Source organism: Salvelinus fontinalis, chromosome 8 (genome assembly GCF_029448725.1).
Source record: "Salvelinus fontinalis isolate EN_2023a chromosome 8, ASM2944872v1, whole genome shotgun sequence".
NCBI lineage: Eukaryota > Metazoa > Chordata > Actinopteri > Salmoniformes > Salmonidae > Salvelinus > Salvelinus fontinalis.
Window position 1 is genome coordinate 26,941,393 of NC_074672.1, and position 17,608 is coordinate 26,959,000.

The following is a 17,608-nucleotide window of genomic DNA, read 5'->3' on the forward strand; positions in this document are numbered from 1 at the left end:
GAGTAGCAGTGTTATCTGTGGTGATCCATGTTTCCGTCAGTGCCAAGAAGTCGAGGGACTGGAGGGAGGCATAGGCTGAGATGAACTCTGCCTTGTTGGCCGCAGATCGGCAGTTCCAGAGGCTACCGGAGACCTGGAACTCCACGTGGGTCGTGCGCGCTGGGACAACCAGATTAGGGTGGCCGCGGCCACGCGGTGTGAAGCGTTTGTATGGTCTGTGCAGAGAGGAGAGAACAGGGATAGACAGACACATAGTTGACAGGCTACAGGAGAGGCTACGCTAATGCAAAGGAGATTGGAATGACAAGTGGACTACACGTCTCGAATGTTCAGAAAGTTAAGCTTACGTAGCAAGAATCTTATTGACTAAAATGATTAAAATGATACAGTACTGCTGAAGTAGGCTAGTTGGCAGTGGCTGCGTTGTTGACACTACACTAATCAAGTTGTTCCGTTGAGTGTAATAGTTTCTACAGTGCTGCTACAGTGCTGCTATTCGGTGGCTAGCTGGCTAGCTAGCAGTGTTGATTACGTTACGTTGCGTTAAAAGAACGACAATAGCTGGCTAGCTAACCTAGAAAATCGCTCTAGACTACACAATTATCTTTGACACAAAGACGGCTATGTAGCTAGCTATGTAGCTAGCTACGATCAAACAAATCAAACCGTTGTACTGTAATGAAATGAAATGAAAATGTGATACTACCTGTGGAGCGAAGCGGAATGCGACCGGGTTGTTGAGTGCGGAAGTTCTATTCGGTAGACGTTGGCTAGCTGTTGGCTAGCTAGCAGTGTTTCCTACGTTAAGGACGACAAATAGCTGGCTAGCTAACCTCGGTAAATTAAGATAATCACTCTAAAACTACACACTCTGAACTACCCAATTATCTTGGATACGAAGACAGCAAAGACAACTATGTAGCTAGCTAACACTACACTAATCAAGTCGTTCCGTTGAGTGTAATAGTTTCTACAGTGCTGCTATTCGGTAGACGGTGGACGTTTGCTAGCTGGCTAGCTGGCTAGCTGCTGGGCAGATAGCAGTGTAGACTGCGTTAGGACGACGAAATACGATAATTACGCAATTATCTTTGATACAAAGACGGCTATGTAGCTAGCTAAGAAGAAGTTGCTAAGATTAGACAAATCAAACCGTTGTACTATAATGAAATGTAATGAAAAGTTATACTACTATTCGGTAGACGGTGGACGTTTGTTAGCTGGCTAGCTGGCTAGCTGCTGGGCAGATAGCAGTGTGGACTACGATACGACGACGAAATACGATAATTACGCAATTATCTTTGATACAAAGACGGCTATGTAGCTAGCTAAGAAGAAATTGCTAAGGTTAGACAAATCAAACCGTTGTACTATAATGAAATGTAATGAAAAGTTATACTACCTGCGGAGCGAATGCGACCGCTCGCTCCAAACCGGATGTTGGTCTAGAGCGTTGGGGCAGGTGCGTTGGGGCAGGTAGACTAGTGGTTAGAGCATTGGGCCAGTAACCGAAAGGTTGCTAGATGGAATCCCCGAACTGACAAGGGTACAACAACAAAGAATAATGTTCTCCAGGCGCCGAAGACGTGGATGTCGATTTATGGCCGCCCCCTCACCTCTCTGATTCAGAGGGGTTGGGTTAAATGCAGAAGACATATTTCAGTTGAATGCATTGTTGTACAACTGACTAGGTATCCCCCTTTCCCTTTCCCACTAGTGTAGATGTTAATCATAGTGGTGTAATGTGTGTGATGCCCCTCCCCTTATGTGGCGATTCTCCGCAGAGCGACATGACGCAGGCAGCATGGTAAGGATTCATTACTAGCCCAGCCTTCCTCTCTGAGATTGAGCTCTCTCTCTCACACAAACGTACAGAGAGAGTCTGTCTGTCTCTTCCAGGCAGCTCCCTCCTTCTGGCTGCTACAGGCCTTTTGTGCATTTACATATGAATCTTTCCCAATTAGCAGGGAGTGAATGGCTGAGGAGGATCCGTGTGGATTAGATGGATGCTATCTGGTTCAGTAGATAACTCAGTAATGACATTTTTAAAGGAGAATGACTCTGAATGGAGATGTTAGCAGATACCATGTTGCTGTACTGAACACTGAAGTGAATATGCACAGCTGTTCACTTGCGTTGCGGGAATTGGCCTATATGGATAGGGCTAAATTGAAATGTTTCTTACAGACGGAATATGAAAAGCATGGTAGGAATTAAAAGGGAATTAAAAGGGAATTATTAGACAGTTGAGGACCAAAGTGTGCACCAGTTCCTAAGTAATTTCAATGCACTTTTATGACTCAAAGAAGTCTACAGTGCTTTTTTGAGGTCCTAGCTCTGCCATTGGGGAACTCCAGCAAGCACACTTGGAGTTTTTTTTGTTTGGAATACAACCCCTGCATCCCTGCCATCACACACTGTTTTTTTTACTCAATTTAAAAACAGCCCATTTATAAATCACAATCTGGGTCAGGTGTGCATCATTTGAAAGCCTATTCATGACTAGCTAAGTTATAAAATACAATCTTAGTGTTAGGCTTTTACAAGGCAATTCAGAGAAACAGATGGTAATTTTGGTGCGCATAGGAGCCATGACTCCATTCAGGTGCGTGTTCCACTGCAAATTTTCTTCACAATGGACAAATAGGCTCATTGTGTTCAGAACAACCCAGGGTATGTACTCTTGTAACTGTACATCAAACATAGTGATCATAAGCGTTGACACATTTGGACTCGCGGGTGTTTGGCTTTTGAATGACATCAAAGCGTTATTTACTGTATTAGAATCCTCCACGTCTCATCTTTCAAAATACATCGAGTCCTCTTCATGTACAGCAACCCTCACTCAGACAACAACAAATGTGCAAAAGTTGCCCAACTTGCTTGAGGGATGGGAGCAACTTGTCATGCACGGTGGTCAAGTTCAGAACAGCTGTCAGTCAAAACCCGTGAAGTGCAGAGCCTGAGCTCTGACGTCATGTATAGCATGTTACTGTACAGTCATTGCGTTCCAATTTAGCCATTTATGAGTGTTCAAGTCTGCCATTTTCTACCTGTACTGGTACGAGTGTAAAGGGCCACATCACAGGATAGGTGAGGCAACCCCTGGAATCGCTTTTACCAGCCCTGTTCCTTTGTCATTGCATTGAGATGCACCCCAAGAGATGCCAGTGTTGTGCCTCCCTGTGTGTTTGTGCCAGGTAGTGGTGGAGGGGGCCACCAGGACAACGGTGATGGGGGACAAGGACACCAGGGTGCTGCTCACCACCAGAGAGAATGGAAACAAGCTCATAGGCTCCTGTTCCTCGGCCCAGACTGCGTCTATCGCCCTGCTGCACCCAGAGAGCTCCGTCAGCTGCCTTCTGAGCTTCACCAGTGACGCTGTCGAGTTCTCCGCACACGACGTCTACCTCACAAACACCAGCTTCGATCCCAGCGCCGGTAGGACCTGTTAGGGCTCAAGAATGATGATGTGGTGAATGTTGGCCAATATGTTCACTGGATGGTCTTTGCTCTAAATTTCAGTTTACTTATGTATAATGGATATGACCTTCACATCATTAACCGCCCATTAGATCCAATGAAAATGCATGCAGGGATTTACTAAACCCACAGTGGGCCAGCTGGTGTGTGTGTGTGGAGTGCACCAGGGGCTGTTGTGGCAAAGAGGGCAAGGAAGTAGTGTTTACGAGGGAATAATCAATACCTGTAACTCTCATGAAATGAATTCACTGAAGGCCATAAACAGTGTAGGGATAATATAGTCAGCTGAATGGGCTCCCTTTCTCCAAACAACTGATAGCAGAGGGAGGCCTAGTTGTGTTAGTTTGTGTTAGCATCTGGGAACGTGTTGTGGTTGTAGAGGACAAGCATACTCTTTAAAAAGTAAGCATCCATGAACATTATAGTCTTGAAATGAGACTGTTGACGTCACTTTCTCGTTAGACCCTTAGATTTGTGCACACATTAGACTGGTTTGTAATTCTATATCTCCTCCTTACAGATTCTTGCTCTCTGACATTGCAGCCTCTAAGTGACCAGCAGACCCGGGTGCTGAGCTTGTCCATGACCAGCCTGTTGGTGAGGGCTGGGGTGAAGGGCAGTGCTTTCTCTGGGGAGCAGGTCTGTGCCAGGCTGCCTGTGGAGACAGGCCTGTATTCTGACCAGACAGAGCTGCTGCTCAGCAACCTGCAGCCCAGCGCAGAGCTCATCGTCTACGGCCCCGCCGTAGCACTCGACAGCCTGAAGGTCTGGATGTCAATCAACTTTCATATAAAGTACCTTTGACATGGGTCTCATCACACTTTAGAGAAGGAGATAAAAATGGAGAAGGGAAATGATTGATGATGGACAATGAGGGATGTAAAACATTTGGCACTGGATGTTAATTCTCTATAACCCCGCTGATTCACCCACCATCTCCTCCTGTCCGTTAGGTATCGTCCAGTTCTCTGTCCATCTCGGTTCAGGAGAGAGAGGTGTCCCACGGCTTCCCCAGTTTCTTGAAGTACATGGTCAGTGCCATGGATCCCCAGGCTGCAGCCTCCGTCTCCATAACCAGCTCATCCACTGGCCACACCCTCGTCATCCTAGTCACCCTCATCCACGTGGCTGACCCCAACACCACCATGCAAGGTCAGCAACATCATCTCTGAGAGGAACAGGGCTGAAGATATATTAATGGTTTAATGCTGTGATGGTGCAGGGTAGCAAGATGCTGTGTAGAAGGGGAAAAGTATCTACACACTATTACACTTCCCAAACGTTTGAGACTTGGGAAACTTTTCTTTAAAATGTTCAGGTCCATCATCTCATCTTAGAGCTGTATTATTACTGCATCAGTAGGAAAGCAGGAGACTGCAGTGTGAACCCTGCATCTTCTGACCAGCCATCCATAAAGCCATTAGGTGTTAATTGGCTGGAGAAATGGAGCACATTAGGTTTTCTCTGCAGCGCCAACTAGCACAATACCATTGTGTCGTTGTTTTATCAAAACATTCAACAGGGATTCTGCTTTACAAAGAACAAGTTCATAACGGCTAGAAGGGAGCATTGAGCAGTGTCAGGTCCTAATCTCACCCACCCCTCTGTCCTCCACTCTCCAGCTGCTGTTACCATGGAGAGACCCATTTCCTGCAGGGCTTCATAGACTCCTACCAGATGTTCTTCACCGTTTTCGCTCTCCTGGCTGGCACGGCCATCATCATCATGGTGAGTTGCCACTTCCCCCACAAGGCTGGTCACCTCTTTACTGTCAGCAGGTCTGCATTATAAGTCGGTACAATGAAAATCACGTGGCTTAGATGGGGCTGGGCGATATGGCCAAAATGTCATATCAGATCTAATTTTTGACAGTATTGCAGTATTTTATTGTAGTTTGTTTCTGAATAATAAGTTTTAAATATATGTTAATTGTGTGAGGAGAAATACAGTGGTAGTCAGATGTCATTATTGTTAAGGGTGACAGCGCATTAAAACCAAATAATTTATCTGCATTCTGATTTGTTTTATACTCATCCAAACTAGGACAAAACTGCCGAAGTAGTCCAGTAGAACGTACTGTGCACTGGGTGAAAATATTGTTATAGATTAGAAAAATCCATACCAGTATGTGGATCCAAACTGGTATACCTGAAAATACGATATCACCCAGCCCTAGGTGGGGAATGTGAATTTCTTGATGATACTGCAGATCTTCAGGAACCATGAAGACATAATTTGACCGTCTAACATGTGATGTTAATGCTCTCTTCCCATCAAGTGTGTCATGCACCGTTTTCTGAGAAGGACTTAGCACCTCACCCAGCCTTTCAGAGAACACCGCCCCCCCCTGTCATTTTTTTGAACAATATGTCTTTTAAATAGTTAAAAAAAAAAAATATTACCAATGTACAAATACAATAAGGCATCATTTTAATTAACTAGGCAAGTCAGTTAGGAACAAATTCTTATTTTCAGACAGCCTAGGAACAGTGGGTTAACTGCCTTGTTCAGGGGTTAACTGCCTTGACAGATTACATTGTCAGCTCGGGGATTCGATCTTGCAACCTTTCGGTTACTAGTCCAACGCTCTAACCACTAGGCTACCTGCTGCCCCTAACATGTGCATTCAAATAGAATCAGTGGGAAACTGAGCACACAAGGGGTACAACATAACTAATAACTCATTCATTCATCAATTTCAGGAGTCTTTTTGCCAACTTTTTTCTCCTTATACATTCCAATGAATCGAAGTAATTAAACATTTATTTCTGTGAAAAACAAAGCAAAGGCTGTGTTTTTATGCATTTTTATGAATATAAAATTTACCCAAAATAAGTAGAACTTTCAATAGAAATGTAATGTTCTTATCTTCCATTATTATCCCGAAAGTTACTTTATCTTTAGTAAACTGGGATATGGAAAATATTTTTTTTAACCAGTCATACATATCACTCCAGAATTTGTTTCTATAAGCACAAATGGGGAAAAAATGGTGTTTCAATTTCTGTGTCACAAAATAGTTATTGTGATCAAACTTGAATCTATGCCAAAGGAATTCTCCCAAAGAACACATTTTTATTTTTCCCCCACCTTTATTTAACCAGGTAGGCTAGTTGAGAACAAGTTCTCATTTACAACTGCGACCTGGCCAAGATAAAGCATAAAGCATGGAATAAACAAGCGTACAGTCAATAACACAATAGAAAAAAAGAAAGTCTATATACAGTGTGTGCAAATGGCGTGAGGAGGTAATGCAATAAATAGGCCATAGTAGCGAAGTAATTACAATTTAGCAGACCTGACTGCCCTTGACAGCACACAAACATCCTGTGGCGGACTGCAATAGCATTGAATAGTCCCCGCGATATGCAACTGTTCAGGGAAGTCAGGAACCATTAAATATTTTGAAGTGCAATTCCTTCGCTTTAGGCGGTACAGGAAAAAACAAGTAATTAGTACCACATTTCTTAATGGGCTTAATATAAATTTGAGATGGAATTTCTGCTGAATTGTATAGGAAATAACTCGTTAAAGAGATGACGGATTACTTTGTTTGGCAACTTATCCGCTTTTAAATAGTGTTTGCTTCAATTTACCGTTTTCTAATAGGCTCTATACCTCCGCAACACAATTTAATGGAGAGAGTGGTAGCTGCAGTACATTTTACATTTTATTTCATCTGTGTTTGGCAATCTTGTTTTTGCTCATTTGGTTAATAGCTGCTTGGAGACATTGATTACAGCTGTTCATTGCTCTCATATACTCTCTGCTCCACTGAAGGTGCTTGAGTTTCAGTACTGCTCAATTTTTTTTTGCCAGCTGTGCTTCACTCACACCTCTGTTTCAGGTTTCACCTCAAACTCCTTCGTCCACAAGATGACCTCCCCGGACCCAATGAGCAGCCACAAACCACGACTCTTCTCCCCAGACTATTATTCCCGGTAGAGATCCCATTAGTACCCACGCCAGCCTCTGACATCATCACCGACTTTAACTCTACATGGGATAGGGAAGTGGTGCTTTTGTCACTCAGGAGAATGTCAGAGTATCTTACTGTTTAGTTCTGTCAGATGTATGGTGTTCAAAAGAATGTGTGGTTTGTTTAAATAGGGGCGAACTCAGTCAAATGTTCACTTAGTCATGTGACTGACAATTTTTCTTAAATGCAAGTAGCGATTTTCCAGAGTGAGTAGGGCTGTGTGTGTCCGTCCTCCTCTCATACGTGCCCCGGAAACTGATAAGTGGTCGCCATTTTTGTGAAAGGTGAACGAAGGAGTTTGCTCCTCTTTGTTACGCAACTCCTCTATAAAATGTCAGGCACAACAGGCAACATTTATTTTTACCACTTAACACATATATTTAGGGATTCCTCTTTTGTAAATGGAGTCTCATTTCATACAAGCCCATTTTTTGTTTCCGCCCCTCGATTACCTCTGACCTTTTTAAAAAGGAGATGAGGAGAGGGACACAAACCTTCCCTGCCCCCACTGCAACAAGATTCGCAGGTCACAGATCGGCCTGATCAGCCATTGCTGGACCCATGGCCAGGCAGACTGTGTGTGTGCGCGCGAAGCATGGTACATTATACATGGTCAGATTTTTATTTATTATTATTTATTTTTTGTACTTGATTTCAGACTAATACTTAATTTTGAGAGGCTGCAATCGTGAACTGATTTATACTGCCATTTCACTTTGCACATGTTGTAGTTTTGTTTTTTAAATACAGTGTGTATTTCTGCCGTGAAGATTTGTATTGTTAATCAACTATATGTTTTTTAACTCGCGAATTTGACAAACTACACTCCTGGATGGCCTAGTTGTCAGCTACTTTTAACACAAAGATGTCTATTTCAATCAAGGGTATGTCTAAATATTGATTTTGTGAGTATGACCACTGAATCAATTTTTTGTTAAGAGAGTGCTGTATGTATGTATATGTTCAAAATCAGGATATGGTCAGCCAGAGCATCCACTTTGATGCCGTTCTTGTTTTGCAACCGTTTTATTTAACAATTTCTAAATACTTTGGTCAGTACAGTACTTATTGAGCCTAAAGACGGGCATCTCTTCTGTCGATCACAAATGTGAACCATCTTTCAGTTTTTCACTATACAATCCTTTCAGTACCTCAGCAACCAAAGTTAACTGGCAATGTTATTGTAAATGACCTGTGTATCAAGAGGTATGTGCTGAAGGACTTGAAGCTTCAAGCTCTGACTGCACTTCATTGTTTGGCAGAATAATCACTATTATATTTAGAGAAAGAAAGCTGTGTATCTTTTAAGGAGATTTTATGTTGAATGCTTTGGGTTTTAATGTGCAGACAGAGTATAATATTCCCCTGCTTGATGGTTCCCAACGTTCCTTTGTGTTTTGGAATTTGAAGTGTCCTGTCTTACTCTTATCTCCGTTGCACTGGCAGCATAAAGTATAAATACCAGAATTACCATCCGCCTTGAGTGATTGTGAGATCAAATATCATTGCTGAATAATATAAAGTTTTAACTTTTCAAATGCCTCTGATTTAACAAGGGGTGTATTCATTACACTGATTCTGTTGCAAAACATTTTGCAACAAACCGTTTACACCAAACACTTGAGTTTTGTTCTTAAACGGAAGTTGTAGTTGTCTCTTTTCAAAGAAAATAAGAGGCTGGAAGGAACCCCATGGACTTCATTCCACTTTAGAGCACAAAATAATTGATTGTTTATAGATGTGCAGCTTGTGCCAAACTATTTGCAGACTATTCAGATTTGGAATGGCAACGTGTAGAAACGATACAATGAACTAATCAATCAATCAAATTTTATTTGTCACATACACATGGTTAGCAGATGTTAATGCGAGTGTAGCGAAATGCTTGTGCTTCTAGTTCCGACAATGCAGTAATAACCAACGAGTAATCTAACCTAACAATTTCACAACAGCTACATTATACACACAAGTGTAAAGGGATGAAGAATATGTACATAAAGATACAGTGGGGAGAACATGTATTTGATACACTGCCGATTTTGCAGGTTTTCCTACTTACAAAGCATGTAGAGGTCTGTAATTTTTATCATAGGTACACTTCAACTGTGAGAGACAGAATCTAAAACAAAAATCCAGAAAATCACATTGTATGACTTTTTAAGTAATTAATGTATCAAATACTTGTTCTCCCCACTGTATATGAATGAGTGATGGTACAGAACGGCATAGGCAAGATGCAGTAGATGGTATCGAGTACAGTATATACATATGAGATCAGTAATGTAGGGTATGTAAACATTATATAAAGTGACATTGTTTAAAGTGGCTAGTGATACATTTTTTACATGTATGGCAGCAACTTCTGTTTAAGAACCCAACTGCTTTTACGTCACGTTGAAGAGCGTTTGGAATAAACGGTTTGTTGCAAAACATTTTAACACCATTGGCATAATGAATACACTCCCGTCTCTTGATTGGAATTAATTTCACCCCGCTGGGAGAACGGAACATGTGTACATTGGAATGGAAGGGGGTGTCTAGCTCGAATCACATCGATTGGAACAGAGGCTACTGTATACTTAAGGCATTCAACAATTGCAGCACATTCCATAAGCCCATTCCTCTGTGGTGGTGTGTTTGGGAATGAATAAATGCCATATCCCTTCTGATACACAAGATTGTTTCCCCATTAACTTCCTTCCTGTGTTTGCGCTGTAGGAGCGGGTCCTATGTGCATCACAGCTAACTGCTTTCCCATCTGTCCCTAAGCCGAGTGATACTTTCACACACCACGCTCCCTCCGCCTGCTCCGCCACAGACAGGGGATTAGGGGAGTGTCATCCTCTCAGGCTCTCTGGAGACATGTTAAAGGTCTGGGACTGCTGATTAAACACCTCTTGTCCTCCCGCCTGCCTGCGTCAGTGGTCTGGCCTGGCCTAGTGGGGCTCAGTCAGTCGCACACAGCTCATCTGTATGCCTGCTCTGGCACAGTAGATGCCAATAACTGCTTGGCATCCATATGTGAGTGTAGAGAAGTGCATGATGGGGTGCTGGATGCTGTGATACAAATTGGCCAGCTGTGGAGCCCATTAATGAGTTCTCCAATCTGGGAGACGCTAATGTTTATAGTTTTGTTTAATGTTGTGTTAGTGTATGTAAGTTATTTTGTCTGAAACGTTGTTCCCCCTGCTGCTATTGGACCAGGTCTCTCTTGGAAAAGAGATGTTATCTCAATGAGAAAAACCTGTATAAATAAAGGTTAAAAAATAAATTACTTTTGTTGATAGCACGACATACGTTGAGCACTTGAATGTCACAATCTTTTTCTGCAATACGTTTTAACTGTAAAGTACACAAAAACATGGTATGTAAACACATGCATATACTTGCTCCAGTGACTGGGATGTGCATTACAGGTCTTTGGTATTTGGCAATGTATTTCACACACTAGTAAAGAGATGCTCTAAAGACTGAGCAAGCGCTTAAACGTTGTGTGGCTGTTTGATTAGAGAGCCAGCTGCTTAGCTCAGGCCTAGGCCAACAGTGGTTCAAGGGGCACATTTTAGAGCCAGGCCTAGGCCTGCTTACAAAGAGAGAAAGAGATGAGAGGCCTAGTGTTGTGTGAAGACAGAAACCTCATTGATGGGTTGGTTATCCATAGCAACGGAAGATTCTATAACGAGAAAATGATCAAATATGGCTTCTCTTTGAGAGGACATATTTAGACAGAAATCCACTGCTTTCGTACCAGGGTGATCTTAGTCAAAATGACAATTTATTTTATTACACAATGGTCATTTCATGCAGAATAGGACATGCACTGTGCATACAGGCAGGATTGTAAGGTCAATCATGCATGCTAAACTAAAGTAGCCTAGACAGCCCATTTATTTTCCCCATTAGTGTGTGACAGTTGTGAAAACCCAGCTGCCAACTTGTCTACCAAGTAGCGGTCTTGGTTCCTCCCGGCTTGGGTGAAGGGAAAGGAGCGGCGTCGGTTACCAGTGACCAGTGTTCCAGATAGGTTACTGTGCTGACGGGAGGAAAACACAGACCAGGGCTGTGAAGGAGACCTGACAGGAATAACAAGACTGGCTATCCACTCTTCCTGAATGATCAGGACCAGAGTAAAGATTTCCTATTGACCACTGTGAGGATGATGAGCCAAATGGAAGCCGTTAACCTCTACCGGATTGGTGCCCCCACCCCCACGGGATGGTTGAGCTAATGTAGGCTAATATGATTAGCATGAGGTTGTAAGTAACAACATTTCCAAGGACATAGACATCTGATATGGGCAGAAAGCTTAAATGATTGGTAATCTAACGACACTGTCCAATTTACAGCAGCTATTACAGTGAAATAATGCCATGCTATTGTTAGAGGAGAGTGCACAGTTATGAACTTGAAAATGGATTAATAAACCAATTAAGCACATGTGGGCAGTCTTGATACAACATTTTGAAAAGAAATGCAATGGTTCATTGGATCAGTCTAAAACTTTACACATACACTGCTGCCATCAGTGGCCAAAATCTAAATTTATCCTAGATTCCTAAGTCATATATTGTTCTTTCTCTTGCATTTCAAAGATGAAAAAAAAGGTTTTTGTCTTTGTATAATCTTTTACCAGATCTAATGTGTTATTTTATCCTACATTAATTTCACATTTCCAGAAACGTCAGTGGTTCCTTTCAAATGGTATCAAGAATATGCATATTCCTGCTTCAGGTTCTGAGCTACAGGCAGTTAGATTTGGGTATGTTATTTTAGGCAAGAATTGAAAAAAAGGGTCCAGTCTTTTGGAGTCCATTCATCTGGCATGGCTTCTCCAAATCAACATATAATCTCAGGTGTAATATACCGTACTATAGCTATTACTAAAGTAACAGCTCTAAAGTAACAGCTATGTGGAAAATGTCACATAATAGTTGAAAGCTATAAATGAAATCTCAATCTTCTGTTCCTCTTAAATTGTTACAGCTTCGATTTGTATTGATTTGTGATGAAATACCTGACATTACAACATTAAATAGGCTAGAATTTTAAGAAAGACTGTCCTATAGCCCACCACACTTCTGCACATGCAATATTCTCTTCACTGGTTTGTCCACAGCCCATTCACATCCATCACACAAGTATGCTGCATGAATTCATTTTCATGAGGAATTGGGCTTTGTAGGGCTGAGGACGGTACTGGGCTATTGGATTTCTAGGCATTCTCTGCCAAAACTTTTTCCACATTGCTGGCTAAATGATAGGGTCTCCTTTTCCATCACAGAGTGGACCAATGCTTTGTGAAGCTGAACTAAGAGAGTCTCGGAATGGATTTGCCTCAGCGGAAATACTGTAAATCTACAAGGCTGGCACTCCACCACTACCACCAACCACCGCACTGACTGTCATCCTGAGGAAGGAAGGAGTGCAGAGAGGACCGTAACAATGACAATGTCTTTCAGACTGCTTTACATCTTGTGGTTGGTGACTTCTCTCATCTACCACCACTTATGTGTTGTGTCCGACAGGGGGACGCACGTTTTGCACCGCCCATTACTCCTAGTGCCGGAGAGGTGATAGGTTGTTTATTGCCAATTAGAAGCAGTGTGAAAAACTGGGAAGTAGCAGAGAGCTACGTACTCTACTGAAAGGAATACTTGACATTGGTGAATGTTGAAGGCTGCATGCCCATCTGGGTGGTATGTAATCTGACACTGGGGACAAATGCTGGACCTGAAATGGAAGTCATTGGGGTAACGCATCTGGTGGCACACTTCTGGGATCACGTGCAAGGAATGCCTCCGTACCAGCACCTGATACCAGCTCCTGGTGAATGCTGCGCTGCATGCCCAACTGGATGCTATGTGCCAGAGCCTGGGTTAGCTCAGGCATCAGCAGGCTCGCCCGCTCCCTGGCTTCCCGCCATGGGGATTTGGGCGCTGCAGCAAAAACCCTAATACGCTACATCTGGACTGTATATTCGGCCTGCTTCTCAGCACAGCCACACTGTCTGCTTTTACAAGGGAATATGTTCTCTCTCTGACTGCAAGTACTGTACTGTACAGCCCTTCCTTGCTCATTCTGGACTGATATAGTGGAAGTGAAGCAAGCCCCTCTGTTATATGGACAACATTCTTGTCCAAATGCAGTGTAACATAATCGAAGAATACAACATTTTGCTCCTTCATTTAAATATTGATCAAAGGGAAAGAGAAAGTGTGAAGACTAAAGAGAAATAGAGAGTGTGAAGGGAGATGGGTCTGAACATGGTTGCTGTGTGCATCTCTCTTTCTCTGTCATCTCCCCCTGGCTTTGATAATGCTCCCGTGTGGCGCAGCGGTTTAAGTCACTGCATCACTACAGACACCCTGGTTTGAATCCAGGCTGTATCACAACCGGCCATGATTGGGAGTCCCTTAGGGCGGCACACAATTGGCCCAACATCGTCTGGGTTTGGCCGGTGTAGGCCGTCATTGTAAATAAGAATTTGTTCTTAACTGACTTGCCTAGTTAAATAAAAACAGGGAGAAGATCATCAGCCAGTAGAGTGAATAACGCACTTCACCGGGCCCATTCCTCAGTCTCATTTGATGCATAATTTACCTCCAAAATTTTCCGTATGGAAGTGATATGGAGATGGCTTAAGGTAGGGGTCAGGGCGGTATAATGGGGAAAGAGCAGTTCTCATTAAGGGGCAAAAACTTTATGGATTAGACACAGAAGTATCAATGTACGTCATTGATTCAACTTTTCTCGAGTCCTCAATCGTCAACCTTGAAGGGCCTTATTGAGGACCTGGATAATTTCTCCAGTTTCTCTGAACTAAAACCCAACTATGATAAGTGTACTATATAATGGATTGGGTCTTTTTACTTAGCAATTTAAAGAGTGTATATTTTGTCTCCCGATTAAATAGGCGGATGGTGAATTTGATGTTCTTGGTGTACATATCCAGGAAAATTTGAGTGATCTACACCTGCATTGCTTGCTGTTTGCGGATTTAGGCTGAGTTTCTGTACAGCACTTTGAGATATCAGCTGATGTAAGAAGGGCTATATATATAAATTTGATTTTATCAAATTCGTAATATATTGGATGAATTGGATTCATAACATATGAATTGCACAAAAAAATACATCACAGTGAATTGACAATGGAACCCTGTTTATAAGTATCCTCTTTGTTAAATTAAGCCATTCAGAGAGCTGGTTACAATTCCCAATTTCATCCTCCAGGAGAGGCAGAACAAATAGACAAAAGACCATGTTTCTTAAACATTTTTTATAAAAGGTGTCATGTTTATGAATTACATTGTAAATAATGCTGGTACAATTATGCCACACAAGCAATTAATAAAATGTATATGGAGATGTAGGCTCAATACAAAAGTATAATCATCTCGTCGCAGCTCTGCCAAAAAAATGGAAGATGGGTTTACTCAAGGAATGAATTGGCTTGTCTGCTTAAATCATCATTTGATTCTCTCTGGGTGATAGAGATGGTCAATAGGATTTAAAACAGGTTTCAAATGTTTGTTGCCAATATTGCCAGTCCTCATATTGGTGTAAGGAAATGTGATACCCTGTTGGGCAACGAATCTGACTAGATCAACACACCTGTGCAAACACACACAAATAGCTTGATGCCACATGTTTATAGGGGTAGTACATTCCACTAGCACAGGCTGGCCTCCCAGTTGATCAGCCTGGTCTTATAGACTAGACGTAACATAGTAAATATAAATCCGAGAATCAAATTAGTAAAACATCTTATGTTTGGTATGGTTACATAAGACAGAAGGTTACTTAAGGCAAAAATGAAAGCAACCCAAAGGTTTGCCTGTTCCAATATCATCATGGACAACTTTAGCAACTACATACTAATTTTTAGCTACTTTGCAACTACTTAGCATGTTAGTTAACCCTTTCCCTAAGCTAACTCCTAACCTTAACCCTTGAACCTAACTCTTAACCCCTAGCATCTAAAGTTAGCCACCTACAGTAGCTAACATTAGCCACACCAATTTGGAATTCATAACATTTATGAATTGCAATTAGTAACATATCATACGAAATGGATGATGGCCATCCACAAATTAATACATACCATACGAAACGTAGCCTACATCCTAATACGAAGTTCTCTGAGACCATGAGTTGATCACCCTTCAGATGAGGAGAGGAACAGACATCTATGGTGCGTTGTCACGTTTGGGCATTTTGCTACCTATTGGAAATCTTACCTCCGTGCCTATCTATCACATTCCTTGCCTATGGCTGTGAGACACGGTACCCGTTGGAGTTGACACATGTATATACACATTCCAAGTCAAACGACCTACATTGAAACAATTCAAACCTTACAATAGCTTATCTCTGTCAATTCTGAGCCCCTGCTAGGATTTTCAAATGTTCCATTTTGAATAGATTGACACTGACATTGAAGACCAGTAAACGCTTTTAAATAGATGTACTATTCAACAACAAGATCCCATCCCGTGGTTCTAGGGTGCAGGAGCTTTGCACTCCGTAAATGCAGATTCATAAAACTTGAAAACCCCGCCTACTTGACAACCAGCGTCTGTTTACGAAAAGTCACGGGTACAACGTGGACCGGAGGGTGATAACGAGACATTCTACATTGGTTCGGAAAATTCTACAGGGGATCCGTGTCAGACAGTCTCGTCTATATGTTTAGAATAAGTTGCCAAACTAAAAGGATATGAAGCATATGATACAGCTGTGTCGAAGTCCTTTGAAGGGTTAAAACATGTTTTTTTTCTAACTGGAGTGGTTTTCGGAGGTTAGTTATGGTGTAGGCTAACCGCCGGAACACGCTTTTCATTGGGCACCATTCGTCACACTTCATTCAACCAGCACCACATGAAAACAATGGCGAGGCGCAAAAAGGCACATCGGGTTGGAATTTAACTGAACGTAGCCATAGCACAGGTTGAAAACGGGCTCCGAGAAAACTGAGATCGGGGGGCAACCCGAGTCGAAGCAAGATGGAAAGCCCGACCGAAACCCCAACCAGGGCTGCAGAGTATCTGAAGGAGCTTAATAACATAATCGAGACCCAACAGGAGTTACTGGAGAGGCAGAAAAAAAGAATAGAGGAGCTGGAGCATCAAGTGTCCGACTTGTGTTCAGAAAACGCCTGTTTGAAAGATCTGTACCAGCGACATCTGGCTACGTGTAGGCTCCTGCAACAGGGCAACAGCCACGGAACGTTAGGTGCCATAAAGGAAAACATCACCCAAGAAAAGTAAGAATGTATTGCTCGCACTGCACTATTGAAAGACATTGATAGATGTCACAAATAATCCCCCATAGTTTACCAAATCATTACTGGGATCTTCTCTTAAAACCCCAGATAAACGCACACCACCGACATAGGCCTTACACTGTTCTAGATGTAAAAAGTATCTATAGACGCATTTGATAGATAGCCTAATAGGTAATATCATGGCCTAAAGTAAAGGTTTGCATCAAAACTAATTTTTTCTAAGAGACCAGATTGACCACTACGCACAAGACCGTTTTTATTGTATTACAGTCAAACCAACAGGCTTCTTGAAACGCCACGATATAACTTAACACTAATATGCCCAACAGTACACAGGAAATTGTAAGGCAAAATAGAACTGCCCATCAATTACAGTCCGTTACCCCCCCGCGGGTCTAAGCGGTTGGGTCAGCTTTAGGTACAGTGCGACGAAAGATAAATGTTGCCATATGGAGCTTGGAATATTATCATTGACCAAAAATGGAAACCTTTGCTACTCCAGGTGTATTTCATTCAAGCGCTTGGAAATTATTATGCAGAGGAATCCGTTTTTAATGGGGCTCAAAGATTTCATATGAATGGATTATCCTTTAAATCATTCTAGGCTATTCTATTTTTAGTCAGTCTTTTTTTCCATTTGACTGCATTTATTCCTTTTGTTCATGACTTGGTGGGCTCTGTTTTCATTGCATCTGCTTTGTGGTAACCATGTTATCGATAAAGTAGTGGCCTGTTATGTCATCTAATTGAGTAAATCAAGTTTTATCTTGCATTGGTTGGTGAGCATTAAACTCAATAATAGATTTGCAGTATGACTGTCTAAGGGTTATATAATTTGCTTTGTTGTCAATGACTGTTTTT

At 42.1% G+C, this 17,608-nt stretch overlaps 1 protein-coding gene and 1 pseudogene across 2 annotated transcripts in view; both read left to right on the top strand.

The window, feature by feature from the left end:
- The window catches only part of LOC129861459 (nuclear pore membrane glycoprotein 210-like), a 57,553-nt pseudogene extending 48,620 nt beyond the window's left edge, over positions 1-8,933 (top strand).
- A 7,111-nt stretch (positions 8,934-16,044) lies between these two features.
- The window catches only part of LOC129860989 (IQ motif and SEC7 domain-containing protein 1-like), a 261,820-nt gene continuing 260,256 nt past the window's right edge, over positions 16,045-17,608 (top strand). Inside the window, exon 1 of one of the 2 annotated variants that reach the window (XM_055931983.1) lies at positions 16,045-16,726. In XM_055931983.1, the coding sequence (XP_055787958.1) occupies positions 16,467-16,726 (260 nt within the window). In that variant the 5' untranslated portion in view covers positions 16,045-16,466. The remainder of the gene's footprint in view (positions 16,727-17,608) is intronic. The other variant, XM_055931978.1, reaches the window with a different exon arrangement.